At 34.1% G+C, this 16825-nt stretch overlaps 3 protein-coding genes across 7 annotated transcripts; all 3 read right to left on the reverse strand.

Moving 5' to 3' along the window:
* Positions 1382 to 4639, reverse strand: LOC18586348 (mitochondrial import inner membrane translocase subunit TIM14-1). Its single transcript, XM_007009682.2, has 3 exons — positions 4461 to 4639; positions 3060 to 3238; positions 1382 to 1996 (listed from the first exon to the last, which is right to left on the reverse strand). The coding sequence occupies exons 1-3, from the start codon at positions 4461 to 4463 to the stop codon at positions 1840 to 1842; spliced, it is 339 nt and encodes a 112-aa protein (XP_007009744.1). The 5' UTR covers positions 4464 to 4639; the 3' UTR covers positions 1382 to 1839.
* Positions 5376 to 9098, reverse strand: LOC18586349 (protein IQ-DOMAIN 1). 5 transcript variants are annotated; one of them, XM_018129644.1, is made up of 7 exons: positions 8886 to 8980; positions 8698 to 8776; positions 8448 to 8528; positions 8046 to 8363; positions 7087 to 7314; positions 6613 to 6732; positions 5376 to 6445 (listed from the first exon to the last, which is right to left on the reverse strand). In XM_018129644.1, the coding sequence occupies exons 3-7, from the start codon at positions 8514 to 8516 to the stop codon at positions 5723 to 5725; spliced, it is 1458 nt and encodes a 485-aa protein (XP_017985133.1). In that variant the 5' UTR covers positions 8517 to 8528; positions 8698 to 8776; positions 8886 to 8980; the 3' UTR covers positions 5376 to 5722. The 5 variants fall into 5 exon arrangements, with proteins under 5 accessions (XP_017985133.1, XP_017985131.1, XP_017985134.1 ...); XM_018129642.1 differs by having other exon boundaries at positions 8448 to 8531; XM_018129645.1 differs by having other exon boundaries at positions 8448 to 8531; positions 8691 to 8776.
* On the reverse strand, positions 10808 to 16222 carry LOC18586350 (cyclin-L1-1). Its single transcript, XM_018129613.1, has 9 exons — positions 16080 to 16222; positions 15165 to 15341; positions 14976 to 15057; positions 14571 to 14711; positions 14161 to 14330; positions 12541 to 12814; positions 11780 to 12206; positions 11639 to 11677; positions 10808 to 11545 (listed from the first exon to the last, which is right to left on the reverse strand). Exons 2-9 carry the CDS (start codon positions 15314 to 15316, stop codon positions 11475 to 11477), a joined length of 1356 nt encoding a protein of 451 aa, XP_017985102.1. The 5' UTR covers positions 15317 to 15341; positions 16080 to 16222; the 3' UTR covers positions 10808 to 11474.

Below are 16825 nucleotides of genomic sequence, written 5' to 3' on the forward strand. Positions count from 1 at the left end.
ATTAAAACAAGATATCCAATGTTTATCTATTTTAGATTTTTGTAATTACTAATTAAGAGCTTCAATTAAATTTTGGGATTATATTTTGCTCTTTTTTTTGTTAATTTTGGATTTCTATATTTTTAGTTAAAATAAATAATATTTATATTATGAATTTTTTCAGTCACAAAAAATATTACTATAATTCAAATAATTGACTATTTCAATTTAAAATTGACAATACTATTTACATTTTCTCTATAAAATATCTAAAAATATAAAAAAAATAATTTTAAACATCTTATGCATAAATATGCAATGGTGATAAATTAAATTTTTTTTAAATTCTAATATATTTTACATGTATATAAATATTTTTAATAATAAAACCAAAAAAAATTGGGGAAAAACAAAACGAAATTGTTGGATCCATGAATTTGTGTTAGTGGCTATAAATAGGACGGACAAATGACAAATTGACATCTAGCTTTTCTTTTGCATCTGCTTGTGACACGTGTCATTTTAGGCACCATAACGTCTGTTGTTTTAATGGGACCCATTGGAGCTCTTTCTTATTCTCTGAAAAAAAAAGGAAGAAAAAAAATTAAATTACAATTCCAATTACTTATAAATTAAAAGATTGATTTAATTAATAAGATTTTCCGTCTTGACATAAGTTGGTCAAATTTTAAATATCAATAAAAAGTAATATATCTTAATGATATTTAATGAATACAATAATTATTAATATCTTTGTCTTAACCCTAGATCGAAACAATTATCCTTTTAGCATTAAAAAGATTTTTTTTTTTTTGAAAAAGGGTTTTTAGTTAATTATCATATAAATATGACACTATCTAACCTACCCTAGGAAAAAGACTTGAATTAATGAAGAATTTTCCCTAAAGAAACAAAAGAGTGAATAATTGTCCTACCCTATAGAGAAGGGCTAATTATGTGCTAATGAAAATTAAGGATTCCATCAACATTAGTTTAGCTGTGATAATCATAATTTAAACCCTAAAGATGACAAAACGAAGAATAAGTAGATGGGTTGCTTTAATGAAAGTTGCTGCTTTGTTATTCATTTGCTACATGTCTTCTGGGGATTGGAAGAGATCACAAATTGTTTATACAAAAAAGTCAATTATTAATTAATTATGCTTACATTAATACATGGATAGTTATCCAATCTACCTTCACAACCATCCTTTGTATAGGTCAACTGCTTCAGAAGCAGCACCAGTTGTTTTCTCAGAAACATCTTTCTTACAAGAAAAAGGAATTAAGAGTTCGATAATCAATCAAGCCATTTGAATGTAAGGATGCTACCAGACATTCAAGCATTTTCTATGAAAATAGAAATAGAATGAAACTAGAGATACAGATGACAATAGGCATATATGTCTCATAAGATGAAGAAAAGAATAATGTTGACTTTAAGCTCAACAACCTTCTTCATCTTTTATATTAGCTTTCTTTTGCCTACTTACATCTTGACAGGGCTCATTTTCATTGGCCAAAGTCTTGAAACATTACATAACTCGAATCGCGTTCAACCAAAACTCGTAAATTTCTAAACACTTAATTGCGGATGAACCCGGAATTTCTAGACAAACAATTCCCTTTGAACTCACCTAGGTCTCACCAGTGACTGCCTAGTTGTTAGGAGTCTTGCTTTTAAGATACAAAAACATTAAGAACAAGAGCCACAACTTCCATGCTTTTGGGGCAAAAGCAGCTGCAATTCATTTGGCAAGCATAAGCCTCTTTATAAAAGAAGATATTTTTGCAGGGCCGAAGACAGGGATTTTACTTCTTGCAGATTGTCAAAAGCATGGCAGAATCAAAATTTATGATTTAAAATGCAGATCCACTGCCCTTTGTCTTCCCAAGCATCACATCTTTAGCTTCATTGATTTTTGAAGCAAGGTAATGGCTACCACCTGCATCAGGATGGTTTGCAACCATTACTTTCTTATGTGCTTCCTTGACCTTGTCTGGTGTTGCATTCTCCCTGTTAAGTCATATGGTATAAATAAATAAACTTCATACGTGATGTTGAACAGAAAGAAATGCATATTAAGTATAATAGTGTACAAAATAAACAAGCAGATGCACAATTTTGAACCCAGCCACATAGGTCAGATAATCAACTAGCAGAGTCATTAAAAAAATAAAAAAAATCCATAGAACCTAAGGATTTTACATATTAATGTTTATCTTTTATTTTCTGACATTATAGTCCTGTATATTTGGCATGTATGCTCGCAACAAAGCTGGTAGCATAAACACTGACTAATGATAAATTGATTCAACAGAAAACCATTGGAATGTGTTCATTGAAGCAACAATAGCTAACCTTAGGCTAAGCCTTTGATGCTTTATATATCTTGAGCTTGACTAAGATATACCAGATATGTTCAAGCATGGTTGCAATATCTATCAAAGCGACACACTTTTCACTTTAGTTTGCTAATGGGATATTAATTTACTAATTCTTGGAAGTCACATTTCAAACTTTTTTCTCTTATTTTCACCACTAAAAATGTTGAAATGATTGAAAGCTTGAAACAATTCCTTGACTCCTTTGTAGAGAATAAATAAACCCTTTAATCCCTCTAATTCACAGTGCATAGATTCACAATCGCCTCTTGGCCTTGCCAAGGTGGTAAAAAAGGTAGGGTGGGTTCAGGTGTCAGTATATTGTTTTATGATCAAACCACTAATGCAGGAAGCATTCAAACAAGAAAAGATATATGCTTTAGTCATTAAACATAAGTGGTATAGCTGAAAATGCTAGTATTTAGTAGTCATGCTACAGCTTAAAGGATCTTTAAGCAAAAAAAAGAAAAAAATTCTATCACTCAAAATTGAGGTCATCCTTAAAATCTGGGAACTAATTCACATTAAAGGTAGTCATTATCTTTCTACAAGCTAGATATTCTTGGGACAAATTTCATAAATGTACCGGTCATGTATGCTCAAGAATCTGAAATCCCGATACAGCTCTCAGATAGATTACGTTAATACATCATAATATAATTCCTTACTTTATGATCCATGTTGAACATGCTTACCTAACACCAAGAATCAATGCTGCTTCTCTTCTTGTCATTGTAGGTTGGAAACCACCTTCATAAAATTTGCGTATTCTAGGTGTTGGCTGCCTTGCCTTAAATGCTTGCCAAGCATGGATTCCATATCTACCAGCAAGAGCAGCAGCAGCAACTGCAAGCCCAGCGAAAAATGGTGTAGCCTGATGTACATCTAGAAATTCATTAATTAAACATTATTGTAACAAAAGACTAAATCTCCAATTGGTTTAAACAAGAAAAGAGGTGCTCAACTAGTCCTCAGTTGCAGCAAAAACAGTTCTTTTAAACGACAAACTGCATCATTAACAGGCACATTTATGTCATTTTACTGAAAACCGTATACTTTACACATCGCAAAAAAACACCTGTTTTCAAGAGTCCCACAAATGTGCTGATGCATGGATTGCAGAGACTGGTCCAGTGACAATGGAACTCTAACTAGTGAGAGAATATAATCAAACTATCAAAGAAGAACAGCATAACCTTAGACTCTATGTTTCACTATCCAAACCTCTCCACACCAAGCATCTTGTTCTACCGCTTTTGAGTGCCAACAAGCTCATAACTTATTCCTTTGATCTTTGAAACCCAACACAAAGCACAACAGAACTGACTAAAAGACATAAAAGACACACATAAACAAGAAACCTAAGTCACATAGCATGAAACCAATAATGAAAACAAATACTTCCCAAGTACTTTAAAAACATAAGCAAAGGCCAAAGAACCCTTGGCTCTTTTTCTACCATGGGCATTACTTCAACTGCCAAATGCCAACAACATTAGAAGCTTCTTGAGAGGCATATTACTCGCTATGCAATACACAAGACCTATGCAATTATTCTAGGACTTATCCCAATCCATTGGCATTGAATCCATGAAAAAAGTTTTATATTATGATCAAGATATGATTTTTCCAAGACATAACTCCACAAAAGCACGAATTGATTTAACTGGGGTGGATCCCCTAATGCTTGGAACTTAAAAAGACAAGTCAAAATTACAATCTTTACAACTTTCCAACTCCACCCAATACAAAAGAGTTGAGCAAAACAACAAAATCTCTCCCTTTAACCTAAAAACATCTAATCCCTCAACAAGAAATTACATTAATAACATTTCTTTTGAAAAACTTTGTCCTTTTATTCATGTTATGAAGCTAAATGGCATCCATTGTATAAAATAATTCGTAAAAAATCAATGAAAATTAAGAATTTTCATACTCCAACTCTAGCATTCAAATTAGAACTGTAAAATATGGACTAAGAAAATTCAAACAAAAACATTAAAAAAAGTTTAATTATTCTCCAAACGAATATATAAATCACAGAAAAATGGGAATTAAATACGAAAAATGAAATAAACTTGAGAAAAGGAATTTACCATTTTATGGGATTTCGAATTCAGTCTCTGAAAAGAAGACTCAAAATTTCATTAAAGAAAAAATAAAAAATTTCTTTTCTTTTCTTTTTTTGAGTTGAAGCTGCTTTGGGTTTCGGCTTTCAGCTTCTGTAAGTGACACGAAACATCGAGCGAGCCTGCCAGATCAGGCTTTGCTTCGACACATTTGTTTAGTTCCACAAAAGTGCAGCTACCAATAACATTACGCCGCGTCAGGGTTTGCTATAAAACAATTTTCTTTTTTATTTTTATAGTAATCTGATTTTCTTAATTTATAAGCAGGGTGGTGAAAATCTCTTTTTAGGAAAAATAAAATAAAGATTTTATTAATTATAAATGAATTTAAATACTTTCTAATTGAGAAAACATTACTATTGTATTTTTTTTTATCAAAATAAAAATCTAAAATTTTTTAATTCAACGAGTTTATCTCGTTATTGTTATCTCGATGCTTTGATTCATATTTGAATTCAAAAGCATTCATTAAACATAAACTTATTTACAATTTTCATTTTTAATCACTTATCAAAAAAATATCATATATAATGTTTTAATTTGACCTTTTTTAGTAAAAATTTTTTTATTTTAAGCTTTTTATTTTAAACATTTTATCAAAGAAAATTTTAATAAATATATATATATAGAAATTAATTTTATTTAAAATTTTTGATGAATTTTTTTATAAAATTTTCTGCTAAAATTAAATGAAAAATGTTTACAATTATATTATGGTTAACATAATATCACAACCCATAAGCAACCTAAAGAAAACATAACTTACAAAGTCAGAATGCATCAACTGATAAAAGAAACAGTCTACAAATTTCATTCAACAAACAGGTGTGGATGAGATCCTCATAACAAATTTCAAGAACTGAAACTAAAAATTGAACAAAGAAGAAGAAAAAAGAAAAGAATATATTAGAATTATTGAATCTTTGTCCATGATACAACACAAACAAACACATCATAAACTAATCTTCAACCCCAAAACCAATCCTAAATAACAACTCAAAGAAGAGAGGTAGATGAGCAAAAGAGGAACAAGATCACAAAGACACCAGCATATGTGTGGATATATGAGTGGAAACCCTCCCACCTCCCCATTTTATTCACCCTTCTTGTTGTTGCAGCTATTATCAGGAAGCAGTTGCTAAGGAAGACCAAGAGGACATGTTTTATTCGATTTCTTCTTTGTTTTCTGGATTTGTATTTAAACCCGAAGTTCTTTTGTTTCCACCGTATTACCTGCCTCCTCCGTTGCTCAGTTTCTCTTCTTTGTGCATTTTAATATCCTTAACAGGGGTGATATCCACCTTGGGAGGACCAGAGTGTCTCCTATTCCCAGCTGGGGATGGAGAGAATGAGAGCCGCTTCTTTGCAGAGCCTGCCGATCCCCTATCCGGTGTCCCATTTTTCTCTAATCCCAATGGGCTTGGCAACCGGGACCTGGCCTTTGTTGACTGTGTTGGTGCCATGTAACTCGGAACTGCAGGTGAGCTTGCAAGGCTCTCATCATCTCTCACTGATGAGCCGGCAATACTGTGTCTCCTGTAGCGCTCAGACTGGACACTGAGCATGCTCCTTGAGTCCTCATCACCTCCCCATTGGCTCCCCCTTGGGCTTGGCAGTTTTATTTTACTAGAAACTGATGAAATAGAAGGTGCTTTGGAGGGTGGAGTTGAAGGGGATTGGCGGCTGGGAGGTCGACTTGATTTTGGGGGGGTTGGAGATGGCTTATTATCATTGTTAAGATCTCTTCGAGAATAAGCTCTGCTGATTTCACCTATAGACATTGAACGGGCACCCATACTTTTAACTGAGCCACGGTCATGGTTGTCTGTTGTGCTTCGATTCTCCCATGGCCTGGCTGCCATCCATCTCTCTAACCAACTCCAACCCCAGTGGGGGTTATTTGGATCCATAAATGTTGGATTCACTGACTTTGAAGAGTTCTTCCACGATTGCTTTTAAAAAAAAAGGTCATTTAAGTTAGTAATGAATTAGATTCATGATTCTAGATGAGGGTTGTAGCACTCAAAACCATTGAAATCTAATACACTGTTAGGACAAAAGTATATCATATTCTAGATGTTTGCAAACTAAAAGCCAAACCAAAGGGAAAACCCAATACCTGGTGAGAGAATGCATAAGCCAATGCTCTTTCCCTTCTCATGGCCGCTTCTTGCTTATTCTGTTGTCTTGCATCAATTTGCTCCTTGGACTGTGTACTATCGTTCCAGTCTTCTTCCATCTGTAAAATAATTGTTTAAACAACCGGTTATATACCCACCATACTATGATAATCTCCATAATTTTCAGAAGCATGAATCTTTCACTAAAGCAAGAGTTTTCAAGGAAGCCACTGGTAACACACCAAAACCAATTGTCAGAGAGGATGGAAATTTTTTTGAAAAAAAAAGGGAAAGGAGGGCTCAACCCTCAAGAAATTCAGTCTTTGTAAGCAAAAATTCTTGAGGACAGATTGTCTTACAAGTTCGGAGAAATACGGGAAAAGTGAGAAAGTCCCTAGAGGATTTATACTATGAAACCACTACTGATGTACACATGCACCACAAGGGTTAAATAAGCAAAAACAGTCACTTACAGAAGCTCTCAACTTCTCGAGCTCCTTCTCACATTTCTGTTGCAGCTGCCGCTGAAGAGCCTGGTTCTCTTCTAACATTCTAATCCTCCTCGCACGAATCTGAGACTGCACACGAGCAAGAGTCTGCATGCATCTTAATGTACTAGTTGCTTGCCGCTTGACAGATTGCCCTTGGATCAATGATTTCAGCCTCACCAACCCTCTCAAAGCTCGCAAAGCTCGTCTAGCCTGAGAACTCAAATGCAAATAACTCATTACATAAAAACAACTAATTGCTCATGAAAGGGATGCTTCAGAGAATCTGTGATCATAAATCATCATGCTTTTATTTTCCTTAATTGACCGGAACACCTTTCAAAATCATCATGACTCAAGGTTGACATAACAACAAGAAACAACTAACAGCAGAAAGTTTGGAACCCTCCTTAAAGAGAGAATAAATTCAAGACAGGCCCCATATAACTAAATGCAATACGTTGCAGCATTTTTTACTTAAAAAGTCTAACAAGCATTTGAAAATCAATGGTTTCTTAAGAGCTCATAATTTCATAAGAATGAAAAAGGGCCGGCTTCAAGCAACAAAACAACAATGACAAGACACATTTGGCAAGTCCATAGGTCAGCCGTGAATCCCGAGAGTGAGTTCGGATATTTAAGTGTTCAACCCATTTTTCAATCTACGAGATGTCTTTTGTAAGATACAATTGTGAGGACCAATGGGCCAAAGCCGACAATTGGTGTGGGCCGTGACACATTTATCATCTCTTACAACACGTTCGTCTTGTCATGACAAAAGGAAGCATATTAATGAAACAACCAATGGCCCTCAAACTGGAATACATGAATCTCCTAGTACAGAAATTTTCTGATACTTCCTTCCATAACTTTTCCACCTCACGTATAAAAGAAGTAATAAGAACCTACAAACAAGGAATATGAATAAAAGGAAGAATCCATACCAAGTATCCTCTAAATGCAGTTTGAATCTTGATGGCAGCTATTTCCTCCTTTGACTTTCCCGGGTAGCGTGGTACAGAAGTGAGGCGGACAACTTCAGCAGCCGCCTGAGCAGCTGCAACCGCCGCCTCTGCAGCCATGGCCGTGGCAAGAGCCACGGAGTAGGCATGTTTGCTCTGTTCATTTTCAGCTTCTGCTAATTTGACGTCTTCAGTGGGAGGAGGAAGAGGAGGAGCAGTCACTTCAGTTTCTTCAGGCAAAGGAACTGGCCCCAAGTCCTTGCTTTTCCCAAACCATTTCTTCTTTGATTTTGGAGTTCTCTGGTGAAACAAAACACAGCACCATTTAGTTGCAAACCTCTCTAGAAAAATCAACCAGTGAATTATGAACTAACTCATCCAGACCTGATCTTTCTTGGACTCAGGGCTCAAAACTTTCTTCACAGCAGAGAACCAGCCTCCTTTTTTTCCCATCTGTCAATAATTCTTCTTCAAAAAACCAAGACAAGCCATGGAGTTTCAACCAATGAGACCAAGAGATTGATAAAGAAAACACTCTTAAATTCATTGAAATGCAAATAGAGCATAAAGCAAAATTAACAAGGAAGTGAGGAATTGAAAACAAAAAAGGAATGAAAAGGATTGAACTTTAAACCAATTAATGATTCAATCTACAAATGAAGAACCACCCAGATTCCAAAAATGAAAGATCTTCATGAAAAAGCACAGAAACCCTGATCAAAGTTTCCAAATTTAAACACTTTTTGTAAGACAAAACTCAATAAATGTGACCAACAAGGAAAACAAAAACAAAGACAAAAATGTTGTGAAAAATTCCAATACCTGTGCATGGGAAAATTCCCAGATCTCTGTTCAAAGATGGGAACTTTTTCTTTTATTCTCTCTCTCTCTCTCTCTTTCTTTCTTTCCTATAGAGAATCAAAATGAGAAGAAGAAAAAAGAAAAATCCAAAGAGATTCAACACGCGTCTCTTATGACCACACAGAGAGAGAAGTGGAAGCAGATCTTGCTAAAACAAAGGCTTTCAAAGACAGCAAAAAATGGGAAGAAAATTTAAGACAATAAAAAATAAAACCAGGTTGGCACTTAGAGAGGATATTTAATGTGGGACCAAGAAACAAATGGGACCCAAAGTGGATCAGATAGCATCCGAAACACTTTTAAGAAACAAAACAAAACCAACAACAAGGCATAACTGCAACAACAACTACAACTAACAAAGTACATCAAAGCTGTGTTTTTTTTTAATTACTTTTGATTTTTTTTCTTCTCTTTTTTCATTTTTACTTTGGTCCAAAAAGGGTTTTTTGAGTTTGTTTTTAACAGTTGCTTCAAAAACAAATCTATTTTAAAATAATAATAAACATTTGATATTTAAGGGATAATGAAAGCAAGTGGAAGAAGGCACCAAAGTATAGGGAAGTACACAAAAAGTGAAAATATGAATTGTCTTTTTTGCTTTGTAATAAGCAATGACTTTAAACATAAGCAATCATCCCATCATTTTTCAATCCATCAACACACACTTTGTTGTCAAAACAAAACAAAATTTTATCTTTGAAACTTTAGATTGATTGCATGTATAACTACCATCAATTGACACTTCATTATAAACCACAATCACCACTCTCTCCCACCCTTTTTTCCTTTTTATCTTTTTTCTGTCTTTTTCTGGTTTGGTTTCTAAGCAAGAAACAAATGATGATACCTTTTAAAATTTTCTCTTTCATTTTATCTTTTTCATAATAAAAAAGTTATCTAATGTATTATTATTACTATTATTATTATATTTATACATCTGAATTCTTATAAAAAATATCATGTCTGTTGAGTTAGAGTATTATAAACATATAAATATAATTAAAATTTATTCTATTTATAATTAATTGATTTTAAATTAAATTACCCATTTGTCCTTTCAAGAACATTTAATAAAATTAGAACAATATAGAGAAGACTAACAATGCTCCCTGCACAAGGATGATAGGCACAAATAAAAAAATGGTCCAAATTTTTTACCTTTCAAAAAAAAATTACCCATTCTAAAAATTTAACACTTTTACCCTAAAATCTAATGTAAAACCTTTAAATTGAATTGTTAAATGGAAGTAGCACTGAAAGCCATAGCTTTTGGTGAGCTTGGGTACATGAGATGATACTCTATATTTCTTTTAAGCCATAAAAGGTAACAGCCAAGTGGAGTAAATAATTACCCAAAAAAAACTGACAAAAGTATTTAAAAAAGAATTAAATAAATGTCTTTTTCGGATTTTTAATTCACAAGACAACTATTTATAACAGATCACGCTACAGTTACTTACCCCGTTTTGCAAGGTAAGTACCCACAGAAAATTTGAATGAGGGGTAAGGGAGGCTACCCACCACTCGAAAAGTAGCGCGTGCTGACCACGAGCCTTGAAGCTTGTGAGGAGCGTTTTCCTTACGCTCCATCGAGGTGAAGGTGGAAAAGACGAGCAAGGTGAGCATAAATCGATGTTAATTATTTTAATCGGAAAAATATTTATGAGATGTGCGTGCTTCCGGTGATAACATTAATAACATCACGTGTTGGAATATTTTCAACTGTTTTTATTTTTCATTATAATATTTTTTAAAAATTTTTTATTTCTGCATTTTCAAATTTTTAATTTTTTGAAGAAATTCAGTATTTTCCCAAAAAAATTAAAAATAATAAGGTACAATACTCTTGGCTTTATAAAAACACAAAGAGGTAATCAAAAAAATAAAATAAAATCACGATCCTCTTTATAAACAAAGACATTCTACTTTGGTATTATGAGAAGTCACCTATCTGTCTGTAAGTCAAAAGGATTACCCTCACATGCAGGAAAAGAAGAAAAACCCTTCAATCATAACTCAAGAAACACCAGATTTTTTCTGTTCAAAAAGGGAGTGTCAGTGCCCCATTGCCACCCATTGATGACGATGCACAAAATTAGAATACGGTCAAGGAGAAGATTTGACCTTCACGAGTAGCCAAGCTGGCCCGACCTAGCAGGATATCAAGGTCCCCCACCCTGTTGGATGTGCTGAATCACTCATGTCATGCAAAATTTGATGCTTGCAGTGAGTGCACCTCCACAACCTGGCAATTCTTAGCTTGAGGTACACAAGAGTGTGATCGACTTAAAATAACAATATCTGTTGGAAACTTTCTACTTTCAAGGTCTGGCAAAAACTATTATTAGTTGCAAGGGAACCAGGAAGATGTTGTGTAAAAGGAATGTGAACGCCACTGTTTCCATAATGAATTAGGATTGACGAGTGCAGAGATTTGACTCCAAATCTATTACAGAAATTTGTGTTAACTTTCATTTCTGCAGATTACAGATATTGAACGAACCCAGTATGTGATTCTGGTAACAAAGGTGCCACACCTTGAAGATTTTTTTAAGCATATGAGTGATGTCTATGACGATCCTTCTCCCTTGAAGAATAAGATGAGCCACGATAATCACGATCTGAAATGAGAAGAGGCTTAAGATGATGAAAACCACAATTCCTTAGTGAACGTATTACATTGATTGAAACTTTGAGGAAAGCTAAATACATACCACGTGATGAGTGGTGCCTTGATTTTTCTGAATGTCCCCCTGCATTCAAGATATAAAATCATAGTAGTTAGACAAATCATATACGAGACACTAATCAAAACCAGATATATAGTCCAACCCTAAGAGAATATATGACATAACCTGAATCCTTTGTTCTATCCTTTGAGCGATGACCTCGATCCTTGACTTTATCTCTGTCCCTTTCAGTCTCATCTCGCTCTCGTTCCCTATCAGAATCTCTGCCCCTGTCACGATCCCGGGCCTTTGCCCTCTCCCTATCCCTTTCTCTGTCCCTCTCCCTTTCCCTTTCCCTGTCCCTCTCCCTGCTCTTTTCCCCACCCGATTGTGTCCTCTGCTCAGACTTGGATTTATGCCTAGGCTCTTCTCTTGCATCACCCTCAGTAGGCATGCTCTTGGATTCATCATCACTCTGCTTAGATTCTTTCAGCTTGTCAAGAGCCATCTTAACCTTAGCTTCTTTGGATCCACCAGTTTCCAGATCAGCTGCTGCTACAGTGGTGTTGGAAACATTGGCATTATTATTAGCTGGTGGGCTCAGTGGAACTTCCTGCAAAACAGCGAGAAAATTTTACTTCCACCTCAATTCCACTACCCTAAAGAGCTCATTTATCTCAACATTAGCTATGACATATAATAAACAAATTCCTGGAATTCCTTACTGCTATCCTTTCTCTTAGAAGTGCAGTATTACACAACCATAAAACTAGTGTTCAAACCAATCACTAAAGAAGACATTAGCAGCACTTGCTGTGTGTATAATTATGCAACATACCGCAATTGGAAATAGGATAACAATTAAAAACACTACATAAAGAATATGTTAGCAACCACAACTTATCTGTGAAAGTTGAAAAAAGTGGGAGAATGAAAGTCAGATTCACCTTAGAAATTAGCTGAGATTGTGAATCTGCAGACTTGGTGGAAAATGTAAATGGTTTTCGATCCTTACAGACAGGGCAGTATTGTGCCTTGGGAAGGCTGTACAAATGAGCCAGAACCCTACAAACCTCATCAATCCCAGATTTCTCAGCATCAAATGCCTTCCACCAAGGCGGGTTCTCAGGAAGGGGTACTTGGAACCTACGAGCCGCAGCATATACAACGCCACAAGCCACAACCTCACTCTTGAATCGAACACACAATGTTGTACGTAAGCTAATCCAAAGAGAGTTGATGGACATTAAACACAGAAAAGGTTGTAAGTTCCACCAAAAGATAGAATAATGATATGCTAGTGGCAAAATGAATAGGGAATTGTAACAGCACAAACTAAAAAAAGAAAAGCATTCGAACTTTCATCTAAATGAAAGTCATCCTATAAGCACGTTAGCAATGGATTTTCTAAGGAAGTTCATAACTAATGTCATCCAATTATGAAACTAGTACCATCCATGCACACAAAAAACATTTATGGCAAAATATGCAGACAATTATAAGCATTAGAGCTCGAGAAAAAAAAAAAGCATCGGAAAGACTATCTGCAACCAAAACTTTAAAGCAATTATAGTTTTAGCTACACTATCTATATCCATTTCTTTGTAAATCATTGTCATTCTGGCATAAACCACCACAAGCCTGAACAGATGCTTTAAGACATATAGACATAGCCATGTTAATTTCTACTGACAAGTTAGAAATCAAATCACACTCTTGTGTAATATATGTTCTTGTGCTGCACTACTCTTTCATTTAAATATTCGCATTCCCACCATTGTTATTCATGCTATCTTCCTTCCACTCACCCTCTCACCCATATAACTCCATGTATGTGTTAAGGGTACAAGCATGGCTAAAGACCCTCACAGTTTCTTCCTAAGAAGGAAAACCAAAATAAAGCTCTTAACGTCAAAAGTACTAAACTTCCAGTGATGGCCTATGCCAAAGAATGTTTTTGCAGCCAAAATAATAAATAAAACTAGAAAACAATTATCTCTGTCAGTATCAGACCACTTCAGATTTCAAAATTAACTAAATGAAAACCTTATATCCTATGTTAGATTTGTCATCAAACCTTCATTTGTTTTATGTTTCCAAAACGCTGAACCTCTTCTATACAGTTGATGCACAATCCAGTAGATATTTGAATTCCCGTCTGGTAATGTGATTTGTCTTATTTCTAATTACATATCAAGACTTAGAAACAGCTAACTGTTAAATTAGTTATCAAGGCTTAATTTGTTGTTGCATAAAATTGTTAGATTCGTTGGAAGGATTGTTATCCACCATAAGACAACATAAGAACATAATTCTAAGAACAAATTACAGAATCTACCTCCCCTGGGTTACTAATTGGGAATTGAACTTGCCATCTAATCTTAATTATAAACTAGTCATTATAGCAGAGACATTGTGGTTGACATTTTGAACACGTAGTATATAGAATCTGCTATCTGAATACCAACAACTGTAGTTAATGGTAAAATAACTACATGAACATGAACAAAAAAAGCACTAACAAGAGAAACATTGTCAAAAAATTATGTTTATGTTGCAATAAATACCTATCATTAGCTAGATTCCATGCTTCCTGCCTCAACTCAGTAGGGGTTTCAAGGGTAGCAAGGTAGTTTGATATGAACTTATGAGGATGCTCAACATGACAAACAAAACCCATCTCTTTCAATATGTGTCTTTCTGTTCTGCTCAATTCTGCTTTCAAGTCGGAAAATTTCTGCAAATAACAAACAGAAAGTAAGAAATAATGACTAGCAATAAGGCCTGGACAATCTGCTTTACAAAGGAGGATCCAAAATTTGTTAATTGCAATGGCACTTAAGATTAAGCCTAGCCCCCAATGCCAACTAATAAAAAAGAGACAAGTAAATCATTGTTGTAAGAAACAAGTACAAAAACAAAATCCATGAATAATAAATGGCATGATTTCAGTAATTTAGAACTTATCAAATCTCACCTTCGAATATAGGTCCAAATGCTCTAGGGGTAAGTTCTCTCTCCTACATTCCATTCTGTGGAAAACTATGATTACTTGCCTTGCCCTCCTAGGGCTTTCCTCTAGTTTTGTTGCAAGCCACAAAGCGCTAGCCGCAACTATCTGCAATGAAATTAAAAATGTCAAAAGAGGATATATTTTCCACCTGCTTCCACTTCAATCAGAAGGATAAAAAAAAACCATAATTCCTAAAATCTTAAAGAAATTAGGCAGCAAAACCAGGCAGACCCACCCACCGACTACAACCAAATGCAACACAACTAATCCTTCAAAAAAACAAACAGCATAGATAAATAGCACTAAACCTTCTCTTCCTCCCATTTGACAATTTATCAACAGCCAAAGAAAAGAATAAAGGAGATTAACCTTGACATCAAAGCGGGCAAATGACTTCTTGCAATAAAAACGATGGAATAGAACCTGGCCAGTGGCCATGACAGCTTGAGGTCTGTAAGTGTAAAATTAAGGAAACATAAATCAACCAGAAAATAATTATAAAAATATGTGATATATATAACTACAATTACACAAAAACTTAAATAAGAAATACAATACAGTTTAAGTAAAATTCCGCTTTCTTGGATGAGATCACAGCCATAGATTCTTAGAGTAGTTTCAGTTGCTTCATCTATGCCATCTTTCCTTGAAGGTGAGTTCTTTAGCTGCTCATCTGTTAAGTAGAAGTTGTCGATTGCCGTATAGATCATTGTTTCCTTAACTACCTTCTATTAACTGTCACAAAGTGAACAAAAAATAAATCAAACTTCCGCATTCCATTATCAACATGTTAACATATTACAGAGAAATGAAAACTGAGGCTTAGAAACTAATCAATCATAACTTCGGTTAGAGCACCCTAAGAACCTGTTTGATGCTGAGAAATCTTAGGAAATGATGGAATTTGAGACCCTAAGGAGCCATTTGGTGGCAAATTAATATGATCAGATATACTTACCCCCATGCAATTAAACGCATCAAATTCAACAAAGTGAGCTTATTTAAGCCAAAAATAGTCAAAGAAATTAACTGAAACATGAAACTGATTAAGTTAAAAAAAATTAAGAAATTGTTAATCAACTTAAACCAGAAACTATTTTAGCAGAGAAATGAAACTTCCCTACAAGATTTAACCCAGCACTAATTAAGCAGACAGTATTAATATTGAGTTAATTAATAAAAAAGGAACAAATTTCCAAAGTAGCTTTAACACAAAACTAATTAACTAAACAATGAAGAGATTTCAATCTACCTACAATTTAAAACTAATAAAGCAAAAAAAAAAGGAAGAAAAATTCAAACTAACCTAAACACGAAATTTAATTAATTACAGATATGAAAGAAAACAATTAGCCTAACCCCTAAATTGTCATCCTACAGCATGGAACAAATGCTTTACCCTAAATTTTACCACAAAAACGGCAAATAAAAGAAATTGAAACCGGAAAAAACAGGTCAGGAACCAGAACTCACCAATTTTACAGTGAAACTCGGGGGGCCAACGGCGGCGCTGAGGTATCGGGAAATGGACAAGAAAAGAGAGGGAGGAGCTGAACATCTGAAGAAAAGTTTTAAAAACTGCAGCAAGGAAAGGAGGAGAAATAGACGACGTCGTATTAACCGAAGGAGTCAAAGGAAGAAAACCAAGAGAAAAAAAAATTGATTTTTTATATTACAATTTTAAATTGCAGATCAAGTTCCTATATAGGGCTGTACGGTTTTGGAGGGTCCGAAGGTAGGCCCAAATAGAAAGGCCCGGTAATAGTATTGAAAAATTAGAAAGAACTTGGTTCGCAATGAAAATAGCAGGACAAAGTTTTTAATTTTAAGCTACATTCCAAGTCACTAATAATAGTCTAAAAAAATTATAAGATTTTCAAGTTAATTTCTGTGATTGTTCTTTGGAAACAAAAATAAAAATATGTCAATATTTTGCATGTTAACACGTTTGAGTTAAATTTTATACAACACAATTAACATTTATATGATTTATTATTTATTTATATAATTAATATGATTAAATTAATATATTAATTTATTATTAAAATTTAATAATAAAAATTATAAATATTATAATATTGATTAAATATAATAAAATTAAATAGATTTTTACTTTTAATCATAATTACGAACGGTCCACTAATTTATAAATTGAACACTCTATCTTAAATAGTTAAACAGTATTAATATTTAAATAAAAATATTTAAAATATTTTTTC

This window comes from Theobroma cacao, chromosome 10 (genome assembly GCF_000208745.1).
Source record: "Theobroma cacao cultivar B97-61/B2 chromosome 10, Criollo_cocoa_genome_V2, whole genome shotgun sequence".
NCBI lineage: Eukaryota > Viridiplantae > Streptophyta > Magnoliopsida > Malvales > Malvaceae > Theobroma > Theobroma cacao.